This window comes from Erinaceus europaeus, unplaced genomic scaffold (assembly GCF_950295315.1).
Source record: "Erinaceus europaeus unplaced genomic scaffold, mEriEur2.1 scaffold_1038, whole genome shotgun sequence".
In the NCBI taxonomy this organism is placed as follows: domain Eukaryota; kingdom Metazoa; phylum Chordata; class Mammalia; order Eulipotyphla; family Erinaceidae; genus Erinaceus; species Erinaceus europaeus.
The window spans coordinates 5,001-28,251 of record NW_026648222.1 but is presented as its reverse complement, the minus strand read 5'-3'; the positions used below and the strand labels follow the sequence as shown (position 1 = coordinate 28,251).

Here is a 23,251-nt window from a genome sequence, read left to right as displayed (position 1 = left end):
ATCGCTTCACAAGAGATGAAGCATGTCTGCAGGTGTCTGTCTTTCTCTCTCCATCTCTGTCTTCCCTCCTCTCTTGATTTCTCTCTGTCCTATCCAACAACGATGACATCAATAACAATAATTAACAACAACAACGATAACAAGGGCAACAAAAGGGAAAAATAGCCTTCAGTCCAGGCACTGAGTCCCAACGATAAATCTGGAGGCAAAAAGAAAAAAAAAAAAGGGAGTCGGGTGGTAGCGCAGCGGGTTAAGCACATGTGGCGCGAAGCGCAAGGCCCAGCGTAAGGATCCCGGTTCGAGCCCCTGGCTCCCCACCTGCAGGGGCGCCGCCTGTGAAGCAGGTCTGCAGGTGTCTGTCTTTCTCTCCCCCTCTCTGTCTTCCCCTTCTCTCTCCATTTCTCTCTGTCCTATCCAACAACAACGACATCAATAATAACTACAACAATAAAACAACAAGGGCAACAAAAGGGAATAAATAAAATAAATTTAAAAAAAGAAAGAAATTAAAAAGAAAAAAAAAAAAACTATGGAAGAGATAGACACCAGAGCCCTAATGAGCTCTGACGGACGGTGGTGCTGGGGATTGAACCTGGGACCTCAGAGCCTCAGACAGGAGAGTCTCTTTGCAGAACCATCATGCTGTCTACCTCACCCATAAATTTCTTTTCTTTTTTTTTAATGGTTCTTTTTTTCTTTCTTTTATTTATTTATTTATTTTCCCTTTTGTTGCCCTTGTTGTTTAACATTGTTGTGGTTATTGATGTTGTTGTTGTTGGATAGGGCAGAGAGAAATGGAGAGAGGAGGGGAAGACAGAGGGGGAGAGAAAGACAGACACCTGCAGACCTGCTTCACCGCCTGTGAAGCGACTCCCCTGCAGGTGGGGAGCCAGGGGGCTCGAACCAGGATCCTCACACTGGTCCTTGAGCTTTGTGCCATGTGCGCTTAACCCGCTGCGCTACCGCCCGGCTCCCCTTCCCCCTTTTTCCTTTCTACTTGTTTTATTTTTATTTATTTATTTTTTAATTTAATTTTCTCTTTTGTTTCCCTTTTTTTTTTTAATTGTTGTTGTTATCGGTGTCGTCATTAGAGAGGACAGAGAGCAATGGAGAGAGGAGGGGAAGGCAGAGAGGGGGAGAGAAAGACAGACACCTGCAGACCTGCTTAACCCGCTGTGCCACCATCCGACTCCCTCAAATTTCATTTTTAAAAGCTTCCTTTTAGGTTAAGATAAATATATTTGGGCTGGCATGACTCCTTGGTTAGAGCTCTGCGTGCCATGCCTGTGACCTAGGTTTATGCCCGGCCCCCACCACACTGAAGGAATCGTCAGTGCTGTGGTTGGTCTCCCTCTGCCTCTCCCTCTGCCTCTGCCTCTCCCTCTCCCTCTGCCTCTCCCTCTGCCTCTGCCTCTGCCTCTCCCTCTCCCTCTCCCTCTCCCTCTGCCTCTCCCTCTCCCTCTGCCTCTCCCTCTGCCTCTGCCTCTGCCTCTCCCTCTCCCTCTCCCTCTCCCTCTCCCTCTCCCTCTCCCTCTGCCTCTCCCTCTCCCTCTGCCTCTCCCTCTCCCTCTCCCTCTGCCTCTCCCTCTGCCTCTCCCTCTGCCTCTGCCTCTGCCTCTGCCTCTCCCTCTCCCTCTCCCTCTCCCTCTCCCTCTCCCTCTCCCTCTCCCTCTCCCTCTGCCTCTCCCTCTGCCTCTGCCTCTGCCTCTCCCTCTCCCTCTCCCTCTCCCTCTCCCTCTGCCTCTCCCTCTGCCTCTCCCTCTCCCTCTCCCTCTCCCTCTCCCTCTCCCTCTCCCTCTCCCTCTGCCTCTCCCTCTGCCTCTCCCTCTCCCTCTCCCTCTCCCTCTCCCTCTCCCTCTCCCTCTCCCTCTCCTCTCCCTCTGCCTCTCCCTCTGCCTCTCCCTCTGCCTCTGCCTCTGCCTCTGCCTCTCCCTCTCCCTCTCCCTCTCCCTCTCCCTCTCCCTCTCCCTCTCCCTCTCCCTCTGCCTCTCCCTCTCCCTCTCCCTCTCCCTCTGCCTCTCCCTCTCCCTCTCCCTCTCCCTCTGCCTCTCCCTCTGCCTCTGCCTCTCCCTCTCCCTCTGCCTCTCCCTCTCCCTCTGCCTCTCCCTCTCCCTCTCCCTCTCCCTCTGCCTCTCCCTCTGCCTCTGCCTCTGCCTCTGCCTCTCCCTCTCCCTCTCCCTCTCCCTCTCCCTCTCCCTCTGCCTCTCCCTCTCCCTCTGCCTCTCCCTCTGCCTCTCCCTCTGCCTCTGCCTCTGCCTCTCCCTCTCCCTCTCCCTCTCCCTCTCCCTCTCCCTCTGCCTCTCCCTCTCCCTCTCCCTCTGCCTCTCCCTCTGCCTCTGCCTCTCCCTCTCCCTCTGCCTCTCCCTCTCCCTCTGCCTCTCCCTCTGCCTCTCCCTCTGCCTCTCCCTCTGCCTCTGCCTCTCCCTCTGCCTCTGCCTCTGCCTCTGCCTCTCCCTCTCCCTCTGCCTCTCCCTCTGCCTCTCCCTCTGCCTCTCCCTCTGCCTCTGCCTCTCCCTCTGCCTCTCCCTCTGCCTCTCCCTCTCCCTCTCCCTCTGCCTCTCCCTCTGCCTCTCCCTCTCCCTCTGCCTCTCCCTCTCCCTCTCCCTCTCCCTCTCCCTCTCCCTCTGCCTCTCCCTCTGCCTCTCCCTCTCCCTCTGCCTCTCCCTCTCCCTCTCCCTCTCCCTCTGCCTCTCCCTCTCCCTCTCCCTCGCCCTCTGCCTCTGCCTCTCCCTCTCCCTCTGCCTCTCCCTCTCTCTCTCTCTGCCTGTCTCTAGAGGAGAAAAAGGATGAGATAAACATATTTAAAAATCTCATTAAACTGAATGCAAAGATCAAAATATTTTTTTTTGTAATTTTATTTATTTTCCCTTTTGTTGCCCTTGTCTTTTTATTGTTGTTGTAGTTATTGTTGTTGCTATTGATGTCATCGTTGTTGGCTAGGACAGAGAGAAATGGAGAGGAGGGAAAACAGAGAGGGGGAGAGAAAGACAGACACCTGCAGACCTGCCTCTGCCTGTGAAGCGACTCCCTGCAGGTGGGGAGCCGGGGGCTCGAACCAGGATCCTTATGCCGGTCGTTGCGCTTTGCGCCACCTGCGCTTAACCTGCTGCGCCACCGCCCGACTCCCGATCACAATATTTCTGTCTGTTCAGAGAGCACGGCCATGCCTGTGGCCCCCAGATCTGGGTCACGGAGGCTGGCGAGGGCAGGGTGCAGGAAGGGGACCGTGACCTCCACAGAAATGGGGCCAGAGGTCAGAGACTGGGGGACACTGGGACACTCTCCACAGTGGACCCGCCAGGCTGCCTGCCCTGCAGCCAAGGCCTGGGCAGCCCACTGTGAGGGGCAGGCAGTGGCCCCCAGCTCGGTCACCTGTGACCTGAGCCCCCACCCCTGCAGAGCCCCTCTCCTTGCCTCCCCTCCCCTCCCCTCCTGTCTTTTCTGGAACCTTCCTCCCTGTATCCCCTGGTCCTGCCTGCTGACCTTGGCCCTGGGAAGGACACACAGAGAGGGAAAGGTGACAAGGTCCTGTAGCCGGCGACAGATGGCAGTAAGGACACTGGGTCCCCCCTCCCCTTGCACAGCTTCACTGGCCAGGAGGCTGCTGGGGGAAGTGGGACGGGGAGGAGCACCCGACTGGACAGCGGGAGTGCTGTAGACAGACAGTCGGCGCCAGGGCCCAGAGGGCAGGTCTCTCGAGACGCCCACCCACCCAGCCGGAGCAGCACTGGCTGATGCTCCCAGACCTTCCTCCTGAAGGGAGCTCAGGGCAGCCACTGAGCACTCACTGCGCTGAGGTGCCCGGGGTGCCCTCTGGGGGTGGACGTGAGGGTGGTCACCCTGCTCAGCCCCTTGGCTCTGCCCTGCTCAGGCCTCTCCAGGGGAAGCCAGTGCCCCCAGGACACACATCGTCACCCCACTTTCTAGCCAACCGGCTACGGTGCCACCTGGGGTCCTGCGGTGCCCTCTGTCGCAGATGCCCTGGGCCCAGGGAGGCTGCCTGCTGGACCTCTGCCCACCCACCTCCCGGAGGAGGCCCATGTGTGGTCTGGGGTCTTGCCCCGAGAAGCCAGACTGCACAAAGGGATGTGAACAGGCTGTCCCCTCGTGGGGCCAGAGAGGAGGGGCCATTCAGCAGGCTGGAGGGGGTGTGGGGGGGCTCATCAAGGGCCCAGGTGTCCCGTGACTCCCAGCGAGCTCCCAGAGGCCCTGCAAGGCAGTGCAGTCTCACCTGGAGGTCTCACCTGGTGGGTCTCAGCTGAGCTCCCACCTGCAGAGGCCATGGCAACAGTGAGCAGGTGCGTGAGAGTCCTGAGAGGAGGGACAGGCTGGCAATACCACAGTGGGGCAGGGGGCCTGCCGGGTGTTGGGGAGACCCTGTAGCCATCACCCAAGCTGCCCCCACCCGACCTCCAAGCACGCGCTCTCTCCTGCGCCAGGGTTACCCCTGGGGTGTCTGCACTGCCCTGCGTGGGCCACAGCCCTATTCTCTGGGCTCTGTCCCTGCATTCCTGCGTCTGTGCCCCTCAGCCATGTTCAGGCACATACCTCAGGATGGTGCCCGCAGCAAAAGCGGGTCTCTTCTGAGGGTGGTGCGAAACCCCGGCAGCACCGGGCCTGGCACAGCCCGTGGCTCTGGGGACAGGGGGCCGGCGTCCACACCAGTCATCAACTCACACAGGCACCATCCAGCCCAGGCAGAGCACCTCACCCCCACCCCCGACGGCTGCCTGGCACACGCTGCCCCACTCTCCGCGGTCGGCAGCAGCCAGGGACGCCGTGTCCGCAGCAGACACCACAGCACCCGCTCCAGGCAGAGTCTGAGCTGCCGCAGCCCCACCCAGAGCTGGCGACGGGTCCCCTCTGCTGGGCCTGGTGCAGGGGGGTCTGCCGGCAACCGCCTGGGCACAACCCAGACCTCTCTTTCCAGGGGGCTACACCTCAGACCGCCTTTTCTCTGGGGGCTGCACCTCCTTCTGTCAGGGACCACAACCCCAGACCTCCCTCTCCAGGGGGCCATACTCTGCCCAATTAGGTGACACCTGAGGGCTACCTTGGCACCCATGCAGTTGCTGCTCCCAAAATCTCCCAAAGGCTCATGGGGTGTGTGGCCCCCAAGGCCCTGACCCTACTTGTTGGTGCTGGCCCTTGGTGTCCCCTCAGTACCCCTGGGGTGTCTTGTGAGACCAAGTGGGTACTGCCTAGCTTCTGACCCAGCACGCCAGCCCCCACTCTCCCAAGAGTGGTTGCAGGACCGATGGGTGACCACATGGCCGCAATGTGGCTGTATGTCTGTGTATCTGCATGTGTCTGTGTGTCTGTGTCTCTGTGTGTTTCTTTGCACCTCTGCCTCTGTGTGTCCATGTCTCTGAGTATCTGTGTGGTTCTGAGTGTCTCTGTGTATGTCTCTGTCTGAGTCCATGTCTCTGTGTGTCTGTGTGTCCAAGTCTCTGAGCATCTCTGAGTGTGTCTGTGGTGGTCTCTGCCCCCATGCCCTTGGGCCCTCCTACCTCCCAGGGCCTGCTTCATTACAAACTCCATGGCGATGGCTTGACTCCTTGTGGTGCCGTCAGCTCTCACGTGCGCCTGCGGCCTGGAGTCCTGCGTAAGGGGCAAGTGGTCACCACCTGGCCTCCACTCAGACCACTAGTGGCTGTCGGGTGGGGGGTCTCCAGCATGGGGAGAGTCCAGGACCCCGCTAGAGGGCCCCACACCCTCCTGACTCCAGAGCCTACACCCCACTGGTCTCCACCCTGAGGGACAGACCCCCACCCCACTGGAGGCCCCCATCCTGCTGAAGCCCCCACCATGCTGGAGCCCCCCACCCTGACGGACAGACCCCCACCCCAAGGTCTCCACCCTGGAGGGACAGACCCCCACCCCACTGGTTTCCTCCTAGAGGGACAGACCCCCCACCCCGCTGGTCCCCACCCTGAGGGACAGACCCCCACCCAGCTGGAGCCCCCACCCTGAGGGACAGACCCCCACCCTGCTGGTCTCCACCTGGAGAGACAGACCCCCACCTGCTGAAGCCCCCACCCTGAGGGACAGACCCCCACCTGCTGAAGCCCCCACCCTGAGGGACAGACCCCCACCCTGCTGGTCCCCACCCTGAGGGACAGACCCCCACCCTGCTGGTCTCCACCTGGAGGGACAGACCCCCACCCTGAGGGACAGACCCCCACCCCACTGGTCTCCACCCTGAGGGACAGACCCCCACCCCACTGGTCTCCACCCTGAGGGACAGACCCCCACCCACTGGAGCTCTGCGCCCTGCCCTCAGACCCGCTCTGCGGGGAGGGGTTGAGCTGTTGGGGGGCTGCCAGCCTGGGGAAGGCGCAGGGCATTTGAAGGTGACCGGCCGGTCTCCTCAGTGGGCCCTGGACCAGGGGGGCGGCAGGGACCTGGGGGGGCGCAGGGGGTCCCAGGCTCCATCCAAGAGCCTCATCACCCCCGACCCCAGGAAGAGGGGTGGAAGAAGCCAGCCTGGGGGCCAGGGCTGCACATGCCGCAGATGTATCTGCAAGGACCAGGCAGGACCTGGAGGGCTCCCCGAGGCGGGGGCACCTCCCACTGCTGCAGCCCTGGGGGCGAGGTTCTCCTCGGCAGCTAGGGGAGGGGTGTCTCCAGCCTCAGGGGGGCCTGCCACTGCAGTCCTGGGGGTGGGGGCTGCGGCTGCAGCCCTGGGTGGGGGTGGGGGGCTCCGGCTGCAGCCTGGGTGTGAGCGGTGGGGGCCCCGGCTGCAGCCCTGGAGCGGGGGTAGGGGTGAGGGGCTCTGGCTGCAGCCCTGGGGTGGGGGTAGGGGTGAGGGGCTCCGGCTGCTGCCCTGGGCGGGGGTAGGGGTGAGGGGCTCCGGCTGCAGCCCTGGGGTGGGGGTAGGGGTGGGGGGCTCCGGCTGCAGCCCTGGGGCGGGGGTAGGGGTGGGGGGCTCCGGCTGCAGCCCTGGGCGGGGGGTAGGGGTGAGGGGCTCCGGCTGCTGACCTGGGTGGGGGGTAGGGGTGGGGGGCTCCGGCTGCAGCCCTGGGGCGGGGGTAGGGGTGGGGGGCTCCGGCTGCAGCCCTGGGCGGGGGTAGGGGTGGGGGGCTCCGGCTGCAGCCCTGGGTGGGGGGTAGGGGTGGGGGCCCCGGCTGCAGCCCTGGGGTGGGGGGTAGGGGTGGGGGGCTCCGGCTGCAGCCCTGGGCGGGGGTAGGGGTGAGGGGCTCCGGCTGCTGCCCTGGGCGGGGGTAGGGGTGGGGGGCTCCGGCTGCTGCCCTGGGCGGGGGTAGGGGTGGGGGGCTCCGGCTGCTGCAGGGTCCCCCGCCCCCGGAGGCGCCCCGAGACTGCAGCAAGGCCGCCTGAGCGCAGCAGCCTCTGCGCAAACTTCCCGGGGCTTTGGGGGCGCCGCAGCCGCACCCCTGGGCCCGCGGGCTCGGAGGTTGGGGGCGGCCGCAGGGCTCGGCTGCACCGCGAGGCGGACGGCGCCGGGGGGCGCGGGGCCCCTCACCTGCGGGGTCGGCGGGCGCGGTCAGCGGGCTGCGCGGTCCATGTGCCGCCCGAGCTGCGGCGGCTGAAGGGCGAGGAGGGCGCGTCACAGGCTCCGCCTCCGGTGACGCGGTGGGCGGGGCCTGCGGTGGGCGGGGCCTGGCGGCGACTGGGGCTGGGGGTCCCGAGCCCCGGTGCAGCGCCCCCCCCCCGCCTTGCACCCGCCGCCCCCGCCCTGCGCTGGGCTGACGGCGGCCGCAGGATGCGCTGGGGCGGGGTGGACAGGGGCATGGACACGGCTGGGGGACCCGGAGAGGAGGGGCAGTCGCTGGAGGTCACAGGAGGCAGTGGGCGGGGGTGGATAGAGCTTGGGGGTCCTGGGAAGGGATGGACAGGGGGCTAGACTGCAGTTGGGAGTCCCCGGAGGCGGCGGGCAGAGAGGTGGGCACGGACAGCTGGAGCCACCCTCAGCCTTGAGGGAGCCCCCTCCCTCCATGTTGCCAGAGGGGCTGCCCCGCAGCTGGGGTCCTGGAGGCCGGGGGCGGGTGGGCGGCCCATACTCGTCCAGCTGGCGTCCACCGCCCTGGCCCTTCGCTGGCACCCCCAGGCGGGCTGCCCCACTGTCTTGGCCGCAGTCCCGCAGGACCGGGGAAGGGGTGGGGTGCTCCCTATGCCCTCTGAGCCAGCAGCAGCTTCAGACAGTGGGGGCAGGCGACCTCTATGGGGGGCCCAGAGCAGAGGCTCCCACAGCGCGGCCCCGGGCCCCACCCCAGGGCAGTGTCCCCCAAGGGCTGGCCACAGGGGAACCCCCTGGATCCAGGGCTCACAGGGCACTGACTACCCCCCCAGACATGCCACCACAAGGGGACCCACTGCCCTCAGCTGGTGGGCAGTCTCCTGTGGGGTCAGGTGCCACTCCAGCCCTGCAGCTCCCCTAGCAGGAAGGCCTCTGCTCTGGGGGGCTGCCTGCCTCCTCTTGCCCTCAGCTCCAGCTGATTTGTTGGGGTGTCCTCCTAGCACCCCCAGGTACAGAAAGGCTGAGGGGTGCGTAGTGGGGAGGGGTGCAGGGGGCTGGGAGAGGCGCGGCCCCTTGCGAGGCGGGAGTCTGAGAAGCTTCAGTGCCCAGTGGTGATGGCAGTGCCACAGGGTTCCGGTGGATGCAGGGAGGGGGTGCTCCGGGGAACACGCCCAGCCAGCCGGCTCTGGGTGCCACGGCCCTGCCAGGTGGTGGGTGCAGATCTGGGGCCTGGGAGCGGCAGCTGGGCCTGAGCTGGCAGGTGATTCTGCCTTCTATCCCCAGATGTCGGGGGACAGACCCCCCAGCACCCCCCAGACCCCTTTTCAAGGTGCTGCCAAGGCCCCCTAGCACCCACGCTTGTGTCAGCAGCCCCCACTTCCGGGCACCTGTGGGGGACCCCAGGCCCCCCCAGGGAGAGGATGATAGCAGGGGGCTGTGTCGTCACAGGGCTAGAACCCCTCCCTCCACGTGGGGCGGCTGAGTAGCTGGGCATCTCACATGGAGGAGGGGCCACTTGGGCCCCTACCCAGGAGTCAAGTCTCTCCCACCCGAGCCGCAGGCCGTTCTGCTCAGTGACTGACCACCCCGAGTGCCCACAGCGGCTCATGGGCAGAGGGTCCCGCGGGTGTCTACACTCATGGGAGGCGGTGGGCAGTGCCCAGGGCAGCTCCAAGCCCCTTTTGGGGTTGGGAGCATGGACAGGACCCCCTGGGCAGGAGGGTCTGCACAGGCCAGGCATGGACGCACCAGGCACGGAGCAGGTCTTTGGGCACCATTTGTTCTGGAAGCTTCAGTAGTGACCACGGACCTTTCCCACAGATGCCCATCAGGGGCCGGCCACACTCAGTTTCCAGCGGGCACTGCTGGAGGGCAGTTTAAGCGGTCTGAACTTGGGTGGCTCTCTGCTCCCTGGAGACCCCGGGCTAGGCCCTGCAGGACCAAGGTGAAGGCCGCTGCTCACTTCACTGCCGCCGTGTGAACCAAGGTTGAGCCTGCAGCAGACAGGTGAGACACCCCGTTTCACCTGCCCTCCTTCCAGGCCAGGGGCGAAGTGGGGGCAAGCAGCCGCTGTGGGCGGGAGCTGGCTGGGACTGTCCCAGAGGGTATCTTGCACCCTCAGCCCACAGGCCCCATCACACAGCCCAGAACCATGATGAGGCCACCTGGTGCCCAGGCCAGCACCCAGAGCTCATGGGACCCTTGCCCGGACAGGTTCCTGGACTTTAGGCTCCTGAAACTAGGTGTGCGTGCAGGGCCCCAGGACCCAGTGTGCACCCCAAGGGCTGGGGACACAAAGCCTTCAGTCCCTCCTGCTCTGGCCAGTGATGCCCCAGAGCATGGCTGTGAGGGTGGCCTGGACACAGGGTGTCCACAGCAGTCCCTGCGAGTCTCCCTGGTGATCAGGAGAGAAGCACAGAGACTGTTTGGTCAGAAAATAGTTTCATTGCAAGGCAGCCGCCCACGACTATGGGGAGACCCAGCTCTGGGGTTCCGGCCACCACCCTCGGCCCCGGCACGGCCCGGCACGACACCAGGCCACAACAGTTGCTGTGGAGAGTCAGTCAGCACTGTCCCTTCAGGGCCAGTAAAAGAAAACAACACAGAGGCTTTGGAATGCTTTTCTCCTGTGCCTGGAATGTTTGCTCTGCCTGCCAGGCCACCGGACACTGGTGTGGCCACTGGACACTGGTGAGACCACCGGACACTGGTGAGACCACCGGACACTGGTGAGGCCGCTGGACACTGGTGAGGCCGCCGGACACTGGTGAGGTCGCCGGACACTGGTGAGGTCGCCGGACACTGATGAGGTCGCCGGACACTGGTGAGGCTGCTGGACACTGGTGAAGTCGCCAGACACTGGTGAGGCTGCTGGACACTGGTGAGGCCACTGGCCAGGCCCCTGATGCTGGCAAAGCAATCCACGATGGCCAGGCCCCGAAGTCTCAGCTGCACATGGCACACCCGGCCAGCTAGAACAGGGGCCGTGAGCCCTGGCTCTCAAACTCGGCCCAGGCGTCACTCAGCTCCATGAAGATCAAACGGGCCTGCTGCTCATAGGGCTGCCCAGTGGCCTGTGGGGGGCAGAGGTCAGCCTGGGTGTGCACCTAGTCAGGGCCCCCAATAAGGCCCCCGTCTGGGCCTCCCCATCTGACCAACCCTTCAATCAGCCTCCCTGTCTGACCCCCGATCCTGCCAGGCCCTCCCCATCTGACACCCCCTCAGTCAGGACCTCCCCGTCTGACCCCCGATCCTGTCAGGCCCTCCCTGTCTGACAGCCCCTCAGTCAGGCCCTCCCTGTATGACACCCCCTCAGTCAGGGCCTCCCTGTCTGACCCCCGATCCTGTCAGGGCCTCCCCGTCTGACCCCCGATCCTGTCAGGCCCTCCCTGTCTGACACCCCCTCAGTCAGGGCCTCCCCGTCTGACCCCCGATGCTGTCAGGGCCTCCCCGTCTGACCCCCCTAGTAAGGCCCCCCCATCAGGCTCCGCTGCCCTGCCAGGCCCCACCCCCTGCGACCTCACCTTGTCGGGGTGCACCACAAGCACAGCGCGCCGGTACTGCTTCTTCACCTGGGCAGGTGTCACCAGGTCGGCCATGCCCACGGGCGTCCATCGGCTCTCACCCTCCCAGAGCACCGTGTGCAGCGTGGACAGCAGGGCACGGATGTTACGCTCCTTGCCCTCCGTCCAGTCCTGCAGCTGTGGGACAGGCTGACATGGCAGCTGGCCTGCACAGCCTCCTTCCCTGGTCAGGAGAGCCTGCCCCTACTCCCCTTCAGCTTGAGGGGGTCCATAGCCCTACTCCCCTTCATCTTGAGGGGGTCCATGCCCTACTCCCCTTCAGCTAGAGGGGGTCCATACCACCGATCCCCCTTCATCTTGAGGGGGTCCATGCCCCCTACTCCCCACAGCTTGAGGGGGTCCATGCCCCCTACTCCCCACAGCTTGAGGGGGTCCATGCCCCCTACTCCCCTTCAGCTTGAGGAGGTCCATGCCCCCTACTCCCCACAGCTTGAGGGGGTCCATGCCCCCTACTCCCCTTCAGCTTGAGGGGGTCCATGGCCCTACTCCCCTTCAGCTTGAGGGGGTCCATGCCCCTACTCCCCTTCAGCTAGAGGGGGTCCATGCCCCCGACCCCCCTTCATCTTGAGGGGGTCCATGCCCCCTACTCCCCTTCAGCTTGAGGGGGTCCATGCCCCCTACTCCCCACAGCTTGAGGGGGTCCATGCCCCCTACTCCTCTTCAGCTTGAGGGGGTCCATGCCCCCTACTCCCCTTCAGCTTGAGGGGGTCCATGCCCCCTACTCCCCTTCAGCTTGAGGGGGTCCATGCCCCCTACTCCTCTTCAGCTTGAGGGGGTCCATGCCCCCTACTCCCCTTCAGCTTGAGGGGGTCCATGCTCCCTACTCCCCACAGCTTGAGGGGGTCCATGCCCCCTACCCCCCTTCAGCTTGAGGGGGTCCATGCCCCTACTCCTCTTCAGCTTGAGGGGGTCCATGCCCCCTACTCCCCTTCAGCTTGAGGGGGTCCATGCCCCCTACTCCCCTTCAGCTAGAGGGGGTCCATGCCCCCTACTCCCCTTCAGCTTGAGGGGGTCCATGCTCCCTACTCCCCACAGCTTGAGGGGGTCCATGCCCCCTACCCCCCTTCAGCTTGAGGGGGTCCATGCCCCCTACTCCCCACAGCTTGAGGGGGTCCATGCTCCCTACTCCCCACAGCTTGAGGGGGTCCATGCTCCCTACTCCCCACAGCTTGAGGGGGTCCATGCCCCCTACCCCCCTTCAGCTTGAGGGGGTCCATGCCCCCTACTCCCCACAGCTTGAGGGGGTCCATGCCCCCTACTCCTCTTCAGCTTGAGGGGGTCCATGCCCCCTACTCCCCTTCAGCTTGAGGGGGTCCATGCCCCCTAATCCCCACAGCTTGAGGGGGTCCATGCCCCTACTCCCCTTCATCTTGAGGGGGTCCATGCCCCCTACTCCCCACAGCTTGAGGGGGTCCATGCTCCCTACTCCCCACAGCTTGAGGGGGTCCATGCCCCTACTCCTCACAGCTTGAGGGGGTCCATGCCCCCTACTCCCCACAGCTTGAGGGAGTCCATGCCCCCTACTCCCCTTCATCTTGAGGGGGTCCATGCCCCCTACTCCCCTTCAGCTTGATGGGGTCCATGCCCCCTACTCCTCCTCAGCTTGAGGGGGTCCATGCCCCCTACTCCCCACAGCTTGAGGGGGGTCCATGCTCCCTACTCCCCACAGCTTGAGGGGGTCCATGCTCCCTACTCCCCACAGCTTGAGGGGGTCCATGCCCCCTACTCCCCACAGCTTGAGGGGGTCCATGCCCCTACTCCCCTTCAGCTTGAGGGGGTCCATGCCCCCTACTCCCCACAGCTCGAGGAGGTCCATGCCCCCTACTCCCCACAGTTTGAGGAGGTCCATGCCCCCTACTCCCCTTCAGCTTGAGGAGGTCCATGCCCCCTACTCCCCTCCCCTTCAGCTTGAGGTCCATGCCCCCTACTCCCCTTCAGCTTGAGGGGGTCCATGCCCCCTACTCCCCTTCAGCTTGAGGGGGTCCATGCCCCCTACTCCCCTTCATCTTGAGGAGGTCCATGCCCCCTACTCCCCACAGCTCGAGGGGGTCCATGCTCCCTACTCCCCTTCAGCTTGAGGGGGTCCATGCCCCTACTCCCCACAGCTTGAGGGGGTCCATGCCCCCTACTCCCCACAGCTTGAGGGGGTCCATGCCCCCTACTCCCCTTCATCTTGAGGAGGTCCATGCCCCCTACTCCCCACAGCTTGAGGGGGTCCATGCCCCTACTCCCCACAGCTTGAGGGGGTCCATGCCCCTACTCCCCACAGCATGAGGGGGTCCATGCCCTCTACTCCCCACAGCTTGAGGGAGTCCATGCCCCCTACTCCCCTTCATCTTGAGGGGGTCCATGCCCCCTACTCCTCCTCAGCTTGAGGGGGTCCATGCCCCCTACTCCCCTTCAGCTTGAGGGGGTCCATGCCCCCTACTCCCCACAGCTCGAGGGGGTCCATGCTCCCTACTCCCCTTCAGCTTGAGGGGGTCCATGCTCCCTACTCCCCCCTTCAGCTTGAGGGGGTCCATGCCCCCTACTCCCCACAGCTTGAGGAGGTCCATGCCCCCTACTCCCCTTCATCTTGAGGAGGTCCATGCCCCCTACTCCCCACAGCTTGAGGGGGTCCATGCCCCCTACTCCCCACAGCTTGAGGAGGTCCATGCCCCTACTCCCCACAGCTTGAGGGGGTCCATGCTCCCTACTCCCCACAGCTTGAGGGGGTCCATGCCCCCTACTCCCCACAGCTTGAGGGGGTCCATGCCCCTACTCCCCTTCAGCTTGAGGGGGTCCATGCCCCCTACTCCCCACAGCTCGAGGAGGTCCATGCCCCCTACTCCCCACAGTTTGAGGAGGTCCATGCCCCCTACTCCCCTTCAGCTTGAGGAGGTCCATGCCCCCTACTCCCCTCCCCTTCAGCTTGAGGTCCATGCCCCCTACTCCCCTTCAGCTTGAGGGGGTCCATGCCCCCTACTCCCCTTCAGCTTGAGGGGGTCCATGCCCACCTTCAGCTTGAGGGGGTCCGAACCCCGGGCCTGCTCCTGTCTCCTCATCTGGGCGATGGTCCGTGGCAACTTGCGGTCAGCCCTGGATGAGAAGCCCTGGTTGGACAGCAGGTCTTCAAAGTCGCTCTCAGACACTCTGGGCTTCTGAGCTGGAAAGGCACGGACCGGTCAGCACGGGAGGCCAGTGCCCCCATGGCAGGGGACCTCCAGTCCCTCCTTCCACAGTGGGCCACCCTGCCACCCACCTCGGTGGGGGCCCAAACAGCCTCTGTCGTGACCACAGGCCTCACCAAAGCTGGGGGTGCGGACACCCCTCTCCTCACGCCCCCCAATCACGCTGAAGGTGGTGTAGCTGGGCCGAGGCTGCACAGAGGCCTTGGGGGGCAGCTTGGACTGGGGGGGCTGGGCCGGCGGCCGACTTATTTGCTGGGAGCTGCCACCTTTGGGAAGGAAGCCAACTACAACAAAGCCAGCAGTGGGTGAGCCCGGGGAGGGGGGCTAAGGAGATGGGGCCTCCACCCATAGCCCCCACCATGAGGCCCGACCGTGAGCAGACCAGGCAGAGAATGTGCTAAGAGGGACAGGCAGCCCTCAGCCAGGACCCTGGGGTCAGCACCTGAGGTCAATCCCTCCGCCTCAGCCAGAAACCCTTGTGGGAGCAGGAGTCTGGAAGGGTTATCCCCAGGGTGTCAGGCCTGAGGGAGGGGACCTTGGGCTGGAGGCCCAGACAGGACCTACAGTGAGGCAGATGGACATGGGTCCTCATTACCTGGGAGGCCGGAGCTGAGGTCGCCGAGGTCAGCAAAGGGGTCGAGGTTCTGACACTTGGTCCAGTTGGTTGGGGGCCCGGGGGGTGCAGACTGGCCTCCGGGAGGGAACAAAGGGGCTGGAGAAAGGGCAAGTCCACATTGGGCACCGCACCCTCTGAGGAAAAGCCACACCCTGCGCTGGAGCTGACCGGCCCCTTCAGGACAGTCCTTGCCCAGGACGGCAGGGCACCCAGAGGTCCCTAAGCAAGGTGGGTGGCCAGCCAGGAACCGCTCAGAAGGGAGGCGGTTCCCTCAGCACCCAGAGCAGACAACGGCAGCTCAGAGAGAAGGCTGTTGGGGTTCACCCGCTGGAGAAGCGGAGGTGGTCACGGGGCAGGCCAGCGCACAGGAGAGGGAGCCGGTTCAGGGTGCAGGGGGAGTGTGGACGGCCTGCCCCTGGAGCAGTCAGAGGGGGGCAGACCTTCAGCGCCGACTGGGGGGGCCTCAGCCCAGGTGTCCCAGGTGCCCAGCAGGTCCGGGTGGCTGGCGGAGGCTGTCATCTTGCCGGATTCTGCAGGCAGGTCTCCTGGGGGAGGCAGGCAGTGTGTAAGGGCACAGGGCCCCTGGCCCACCTCCTGCCCCCCAGCTCAGGCAGGGGCACCCCTACCCAGGTGCAGGAAGTCACTGCAGGCAGGGGGCGGGGCACTGTGGGTAGATGGGAAGGGGGGTGGGCCTGCTGGACAGTCGGAACTCAAGAAGTCGCCAAAGAGGTCAGGCTGAGGGTCCAGGCGGGGGGCCAGCAGGAGAGGGTCAAATGGGTCGCCTGTGGAGAAAGAAGCAGGGGTGAAGTGGGTGGGCTGGCTGCCACAATCCCTGACCTCAGCCCTACCGGCCCACAGGTGCACATACTCAGTGGCAGGGAGTGCTGAGAAGCCGCTGCAGAGGGCCCTTCTCGGGGGGTGCTCTGGGCACCCAGGGGGTGTGTGGGGTTGGCCAGGAGCAGGGGGGACTCGCCCCCCAGCAGGCTGGCAGGGGCATCCTCGTGAGAGGGTGCCCCCAGCAGGGAGCTGAGCAGGTCCGCGTTGCTGGGGGGTGCCACGCAGGCCTGCCCAGGGGGTGGGGCAGCCCCCCCGGTGTGCAGCCCCAGGAGGTCCACGCTGCTGTCCTGTGGTGGGGGCTCCGGCTGTGAGTCCAGCTCAAGGAGGACACTGGGCTCCTGTGGGCTGGCTACGGGGTCATCCTCATCCTCTGCGTCCCTGCTGCCACCTGTGGTGGCCACATCCTCGACTGACCGATGGCCTCTGCCCTCAGCCCCCATGGGCGGACTCTCGGGGCCCAGATGGCTCTCACTGCCCGACTCCGACTCCTTCTCCTCTGCAGAAAACCAGTGAGGTCAGTGTGGCAGTACCACAGGGGACAGCAGGAGGCAGGGGGGGGGCAGGGGGGGGGCGGGGGGGCCGCAGTTGGGAGGGCATACCCCACCAGCGCCACGTGTCGGCCCCATGCATGGGGCCTCCCGTGGCATCCCGTGAGGGCCCCTACCATGCCAATCCAGGGAGTGCAGGAAGTGTGAGGCGTCTGGGTTGCTACTGGGTGGGGAGTCTGACTCGGGGGGCTCTGTGTCTGGAGACCCTTCCTCAGCCTCATACTGGGCGGTGGAGCCAGGCTGGCGGGGGAGCTCTGGCTTCCCTGCAGGGAGAGCTCTGCGTCAGGCCATGGGATGCTGGGGCAGCCACTCACAGCAGTGCACACGCAGGACTCTCTCGAACATGCAAGAACACGTGCAGGGTACACGGACACGCGAGGACACTCAAACACATGAGTAAACGCATACAGGGTGGCAGCACACATACACAGGGCTCAGACTCTGCAGCACCCAGCTGGCCCTCGGGGTGAGTCTTTTTGGGGTGGGGGGCTCAGTAGCAGAACGTCTGGGTCCCCACCTAAGAGCCTAGGCTCCAACATGGACCCTTATAAAAAACAGACAAGATGCAAACAGACTGCAGGGGAAGACGGGGAGCAGACGGGGAGATGCGGAGACAGATGGGGAGCCCAGGCCCAGAAATTGATGCTGGGAGGCCCGGCTATTGGCCACTAGGATCCTCTGGGTGGCCCCTGCTTCCCTTCACATGCACATCCAAAGAAAACCCTTAGGCAGGACTCACAGGGGTCCAGAGCAGGGCCTGGTTGGGCCAGGGCCTGGCCAGTTAGCTGACCACAGGGAGCAGGGCAGTCCTCAGACATAACCTCAGTATCACTAGCTGAGACAGTGTGTGCACTGGTCTACATGGCCTGCCCCTGCAGATGGAGTGTGCACTGGTCTACACGGCCTGCCCCTGCAGATGGAGTGTGCACTGGTCTACACGGCCTGCCCCTGCAGATGGAGTGTGCACTGGTCTACACGGCCTGCCCCTGCAGATGGAGTGTGCACTGGTCTACACAGCCTGCTCCTACCCCATCTGAGCAGGACTGAAGTGCTCACCAAACCTGGACAGGATATCTTGCTGCTCCTCGCGGCTGGAGAAGAGGATCTTGGGGTTCAGGGCCCGCACGGCCCCACTCTCCCAGGGAGGGGGCTCCCGGCCGGGCCCGTCCCTGGGCTCCACCTCTACCTCCAGGTGCACGTGGAAGGGGTCTGGGTACTTCTCCTGGATATCACAGGCGTCCAGGTCATACCTGCAGGGGGCGCTCTGAGCATGGCCGACAGGGATGGCCCGGCTACTGTCCTGAGAAAGGGGGTAGCCTACAGCTACCGGAACCTCACAGCACAGCCCCCCACAGCACCCCGGAGGGTACACGGGAGGCCAGACAGGCGCGCCCCCCTTAGGCCCACCAGGCCCTGGACACAGCCCGGGTGGGAGCCCTGCTCCTGGCGCTGAGCCCACAATGGGGTTTGTGAGCAAGTCCTGCTGGACATGGGCTGGACTGGAGCCAGCAGGGGAAGACTCCCCGGCCCAGCCTGTGCTGCTCTGGGCTGCTGCTGGACATGGGCTGGACTGGAGCCAGCAGGGGAAGACTCCCGGCCCAGCTCGTGCTGCTCTGGGCTGCTGCTGGAGTGGGTGCCAGGCTCCCCTAGCTGTGGACCCTTGGCTGGGCCCACTCACCCCCATGGGCAGCCCGGGGCTCCCTGGCCCTGAGCACCCCCCCACACACACACAGGATCTATCAGGCACACCCCCTGCCAGCTTCCCAGTCCCCCAGGGCCTGCCCATGATCCCCTATGGCTTCCTGACCCCGAAGTGGAGGGGAGGCGTAGCTTCCAGCCAGGCAGCCACATGCTGAGACCCCTCCCACCTCTGCTGGGCCACCAAAGGCCTCATTCATGCATTTATTTTTTTATTTTGCCTCCAGGATTACTGCTGGGGCTCAAGGCTTACACCACCAATCCACTGCTCCTGGAGGGTATTTTATTCCCATTTTGTGTCCTTGTTTTATTGTTGTTATTATTGTTGTTACTGGTGTTGTTTAGATAGGACAGAGAAAAATGGAGAGAGGAGGGGAAGACAGAGGGGGAGAGAAAGACAGACACCTGCAGACCCGCCTCAACCCCTTGTGAAGGGACCCACCTGCAGGTGGGGAACTGGGGGCTCCAACTGGGCTCCTTAAGCAGGTCCTTGCGCTTCACGCCACGTGTGCTTAACCCGCTGCACTACCGCCTGGCCCCCTCCCACTCACTATTTAAAGACCAAGCGAAAGCCTCTTCTTAGGCTACTAGGAATCTGGGGACACCCCCAACCCCAGCACCAGCTCCAGCTATCTGGGTCTGATTCAGCGTTCCGTAAGTCGCAGCACAGCACAGCTCATGCAGCTGAAGCTCTCAGGGCCTCCGAGACCCGTCTGCCGCTTCACAGTGCTGCCTGTGAGCTCCATTCCTAACTGCGCAGGGACCCAAGGCGGCCAGTGTGCAGCCACAGCAGGGGCAGCCCATCTTGGGCTCCTCCCGCAGGTGACTTCTGTGTCCAGGAAAGTGACAGCTGCACCTCCCTCTGGCTCCCTCGACCTCTTGACACCAGGAGAGCACCGGGTGAAGGGACCCGATGACAACATACTTGGCAAATTTCACAGTTGTTGCGTGGCGCGGCACAAACCCGGTGTGGAACTGGACCTGGAACATCTTCATGGAGGCCATCTGCAGGGGGGAGGCCTGAGGGGTTGGCCTGCAGTCCTGCTGTGCGTGTCCCCTGTGGGTGTTCCCCATGTGTGCGTACCCCGTGTACGTGTCCCTTGTGTGCACTCCCCGTGTGTGTCCCGTGTGTGTGTGCCCCGTGGGCGTGCCCCGTGTGTGTGCCCATGTATGCGTGCCCTGTGTGTGCATGCCCATGTATGCATGCCCCTTGTGTGTGCTCCCCGTGTGCATGCCCATGTATGTGTGCCCCGCGTGTGCATGCCCATGTATGCGTTCCCCGTGTGTGCGCTCCCCATGTGTGCACACCCTGTGTGTGCGTGCCCATGTGTGTGTGCTCCCTGTGTGTGCGTGCCCATGTATGTGTCCCCCGTGTGTGCGTGCCCGTGGGTATTCCCCGTGTGCGTGTGTCCCATGTATGCGTGCCCCGTGTGCATGTCCCGTGTGTGTGTGCCCCGTGTGCGCTCCCCGTGTGCATGCCCCCTGTGTGAGTTCCCCATGTGCGTTCCCCGTGTGTGTGTGTCCTATGTATGCGTGCCCCGCATGTGTGTGCCCCGCATGTGTGTGTCCCATGTATGCATGCCCCGTGTGGGATTACCTGTGTGTGCGTGCCCCCTGCGGGCATTCCCCGTGTGTGCGTGCGCCTGGCAGGCGTGCGCTCACCTTGGCCTGCAGCCTCCCGCCCAGCGTGGAGCGCGCGTGGTAGATGACCAGGAGCACGTCCCCCTGCACGGTGACGCCCAGAGGGATGACCGCTTTGCCGTCCTCGATCCTGAACTCCCTGGGGAGGGGACGCGGCGCCGTTTGCTAGCACCCAAAGCCACGCGCCTGGGCCTGAGCGTGTGGGGGGCTCACCGCATCTTGTCGTACTCCTGGGATGTGGAGGCCACGCGCTCGTCACCCACATACACCTCGCAGAAGGGCCGGCAGCCGCTGCGCTGCTTGCTGAAGAGCGGCACGGGAGCCATCACCACACTGCGGACCAGCAGCCGCTTGCCGTGCGGGGAGATGGGCTCCTCCGCCACCATGTCGCACACATACTCGATGTACCTGGGGGAGCCCGCACACATACTCGATGTACCTGGGGGAGCCCGCGTCAGGCTGGCCCATACCGTCCGTCCGTCTCCAGAGCCTCTAGCAGGACACGGAGCGGCCTCCCCAAGGGCACCTCAGCCGCCCCTGCGCTCACGAGAGGGGCGCCCACCCTCAGGCTGGCTTCACCAGAGGTGCTCAGGACTTCACTGTCCCTGGAGGCAGCCTGGACTGTACCTCACAAATCTGACGCCACTTTCCCTTCAGTCTGAAATGGCTGGCGGATGCCCTCAGGGGTGAAGGAGCTGGGGCCAAGCCCAGGTCGGCCCCCAGCACCGCCACAGCCCAGAGCGGAGCAGAGCCAAGCCGCGGCAGAGAGAACCCAGAGATGTCTCACATGTCTAGTAACAATGCTCCTAGCTCTTCTACCCATCAGCGCCCATCTCTGACTAAATCCATCTTTTACGGACACAGAAGATGCCTACAGCCCTGCTTCACTGCCCACAAAGCTTCCCCTTAGGTGGGGAGTGGGGGCTGGAACCCAGGTCCCTCCAGGGGTGTGTGTGCTCTAGATGGTGTCCACGCCTGCCCCCAATCTGATGGGAGCACGGTCTGCAGGTGAAGGAGTCCCATCTGTCTGTGAGTTCCCAGCAGCCCTTGAGCTAGAGTCGGCCCCAACCACCGTGTCCTCACATGGACGCCGGGCCAAGACTATAAGCCTGTCCCCATGCACACATCTTCCCGGCCACCCAGTCCGGAGCCCCGTGGCCCGGGTCTCTCCACGAGCCTGGCCTGGTGCCACCCCAGCTCCCTGAAGGCAGGTACCGTTTGTGGGATGGCCAGATGCCAGGTGGACAGCGCTTCATGCTGAACATGTACACGGCGGCCTCAGCTGTGCTGAAGAGGCGGCAGAAGCAGAGGAAGGAGCAGACAGCCACGGCGGAGGTGGCCCTCCCGTCCTGGGACATGGGGGGGGCGTGTCACACGCTGCCCCGGGGCAGGTGGGGGGCACAGAGCTCACAGGCTGTGGGGGGTCGCCTTGGGCCCAGGCACCCCCCCACCCCTCCCCAGCAGTGGCTCCACTCTGGGGCACTGGCAGAAGAGGTGTGGTCGGTGCCCGCAGGGCTGCCCAGGAGGCGGGGTGCTCACCACGTAGTGCACCACACACACATTCTTGGGGTCCGGGAGGGGGGAGCTCACCACGCAGTGCACCACACACACGTTCTTGGGGTCCGGGAGGGGGTGCTCACCACGTAGTGCACCACACACACATTCTTGGGGTCCGGGAGGGGGGTGCTCACCACACAGTGCACCACACACATGTTCTTGGGGTCCGGGAAGGGGGTTCTCAGCACACAGTGCACCACACACACATTCTTGGGGTCCGGGAGGGGGGTGCTCACCACACAGTGCACCACACACATGTTCTTGGGGTCCGGGAAGGGGGTTCTCAGCACACAGTGCACCACACACACATTCTTGGGGTCTGGGAGGGGGGTGCTCACCACGCAGTGCACCACACACACGTTCTTGGGGTCCCGCCGCAGCCAGGTGTGCATGTCCCGGCAGACGCTGTACAGCTTGTGCAGCTGGGGGGCCCGCCGGGGCGTCCACCCGCACTCGGACACCTGGGGGATGGGGGGCTCAGCCAGGCTCCACCGGGGGTGCGCCTTGGGGGGGCAGACCCCCACACCGCCGCCCCCGCCCCCCAGGACGTACTCGGTCGTGGAACCGCGAGGCGCGGTAGGTGCGTGGGCACAGGTTGTACACGGTGTAGTGGCCGGCGTGCTTCGCGTCCAGGAAGAGCCGCACATCCTCGATGTTGTTCTTGATGGCCGACTCCACGCCCTCGGCCGGGAAGGACATCACTGGGGGTCGGCACGGGCCGGGCGGCCCCCACACAGCCGCGTCAGGAGGCCCTCAGCCCGCATGCCACACGACACAGACCCAGTCTGCCACGGCCACGTGACAGAGCCCGACCCCCCTGGGCTCCAGCCCAGGAGAGAAGCTGAGCTGAGGACGTCACTGCTGATGAGGGATGGGCCCCACCTGCCCCCACCCGCCCCACAGGGAACAGCAGATGGGTGGGCGCACCTGCGATTCTGGATGTGATGTAGGAGATGTCCAGGTCCCCCTTGGCGTAGCTGCAACAGAGAAGACCCTGCCTGGGATGGGGCCAGGGTCTCCGAGGCCCACGGACCTTGCCCGGCGGGGGGCGCGCTCTGGACAGTGCTTCGCTCAGGTGGATGTGAGGGGCGTGGATGTGAGGGGCGGCCGGTCCCCTGCCCCCCAACGTCCCCAGCCCATCTGCCTGCCCTGGCTTGCCCCCTGCCCCCAGCCTGCCCCGACAACCTCCTCCAGGAGGCCTTCAGGAGCTCCTGCCATGAGCTCCTGACCCCCGGGCCTCAGGAGAGAAGAAGCAGACTCAGGAAGCAGGCAGGTGAATAAGGTGGGTTGGTGGAGGTAGCAGGTGCAGGTCCCCATACTACCCCTCACCTGGCCACGGACTGGATGACCTTGGAGGAGGTGTCCTTGAGATTGGTGAAGAGGCGCTCGGTGCCGCCCCGCAGCAGGTCCAGGAGGCCACTGTATGGCTGCTCGTACTCAGCCACTGTGAGGTCTGGGGAAGGGAGGCCGCAGGATGCAGCCTCACAGCACTGCGCCCAGGGGCTCCCCACCACAGGCCCCGGGAGCCACACACGGGACAGCTGGAGCCAAGTGACCCCATGGGCGGGAGAGGCCCAGGACCCGAGGGGCAGTCTGACCCCTGCCAGCAGGGCAGGTGTCCTGAACTGAGGCAGAATGGAGGACTGGGGTGCCCCAGCCTGGGTGGACACCCACGACTTGGACCTGACGCTCTCACCGCCCATCCAGCTCTGGGGGGGAGGCTGAGAGCAAGACCATGGGGGCCCTGTGGACTCACTTCCACTGCAGACACTGTGGGGGGTGCCCCCGGCGGGGACAGACCCTCGGGTTGGGAGCATGTTCCCGTAACCTCCGTTCTGCTCCAGGAGCTGCAAGGGGTAAACACTGGCAGTCAAGTCCTTGGCCTGGGGTTGGTCCTCGTCTCGGTCCACCCCACCTCTGATGGGCTCCTGAGGGTCACCCCCACACACATACACACCTCTCTGATGGGCTCCTGAGGGTCACCCCCCACACACACACACCCACCTCTCTGATGGGCTCCTGAGGATCACCCCCCACACACACACACACCTCTCTGATGGGCTCCTGAGGGTCACCCCCCCACACACACCTCTCTGATGGGCTCCTGAGGGTCACCCCCCACA

General features: G+C 64.5%; 1 protein-coding gene across 3 annotated transcripts in view; it reads right to left on the bottom strand.

Moving 5' to 3' along the window:
* Window positions 1–9,902: 9,902 nt before the first annotated feature.
* Window positions 9,903–23,251, bottom strand: part of LOC103128180 (cyclin-G-associated kinase) — a 14,187-nt gene continuing 838 nt past the window's right edge. Inside the window, exons 4-23 of one of the 3 annotated variants that reach the window (XR_009548166.1) lie at window positions 22,885–22,975; window positions 22,458–22,581; window positions 22,056–22,105; window positions 21,681–21,829; window positions 21,467–21,589; window positions 20,787–20,920; window positions 19,785–19,979; window positions 19,593–19,710; window positions 18,856–18,935; window positions 17,289–17,482; window positions 16,349–16,495; window positions 15,716–16,180; window positions 15,474–15,629; window positions 15,288–15,392; window positions 14,827–14,943; window positions 14,303–14,497; window positions 14,058–14,206; window positions 11,002–11,178; window positions 10,165–10,551; window positions 9,903–10,124 (exon numbers count right to left, since the gene is read on the bottom strand). Coding sequence is in view for 2 of the 3 variants with exons in the window: in XM_060184843.1 (XP_060040826.1) it covers window positions 10,450–10,551; window positions 11,002–11,178; window positions 14,058–14,206; window positions 14,303–14,497; window positions 14,827–14,943; window positions 15,288–15,392; window positions 15,474–15,629; window positions 15,716–16,180; window positions 16,349–16,495; window positions 17,289–17,482; window positions 18,856–18,935; window positions 19,593–19,710; window positions 19,785–19,979; window positions 20,787–20,920; window positions 21,467–21,589; window positions 21,681–21,829; window positions 22,056–22,105; window positions 22,458–22,581; window positions 22,885–22,975 (2,871 nt within the window). In the remaining variant the exon portion in view is untranslated. Of the gene's footprint in view, window positions 10,552–11,001; window positions 11,179–14,057; window positions 14,207–14,302; window positions 14,498–14,826; window positions 14,944–15,287; window positions 15,393–15,473; window positions 15,630–15,715; window positions 16,181–16,348; window positions 16,496–17,288; window positions 17,483–18,855; window positions 18,936–19,592; window positions 19,711–19,784; window positions 19,980–20,786; window positions 20,921–21,466; window positions 21,590–21,680; window positions 21,830–22,055; window positions 22,106–22,457; window positions 22,582–22,884; window positions 22,976–23,251 lie in introns of all 3 variants that reach the window. The other 2 variants (XM_060184843.1, XM_016195187.2) reach the window with 2 other exon arrangements.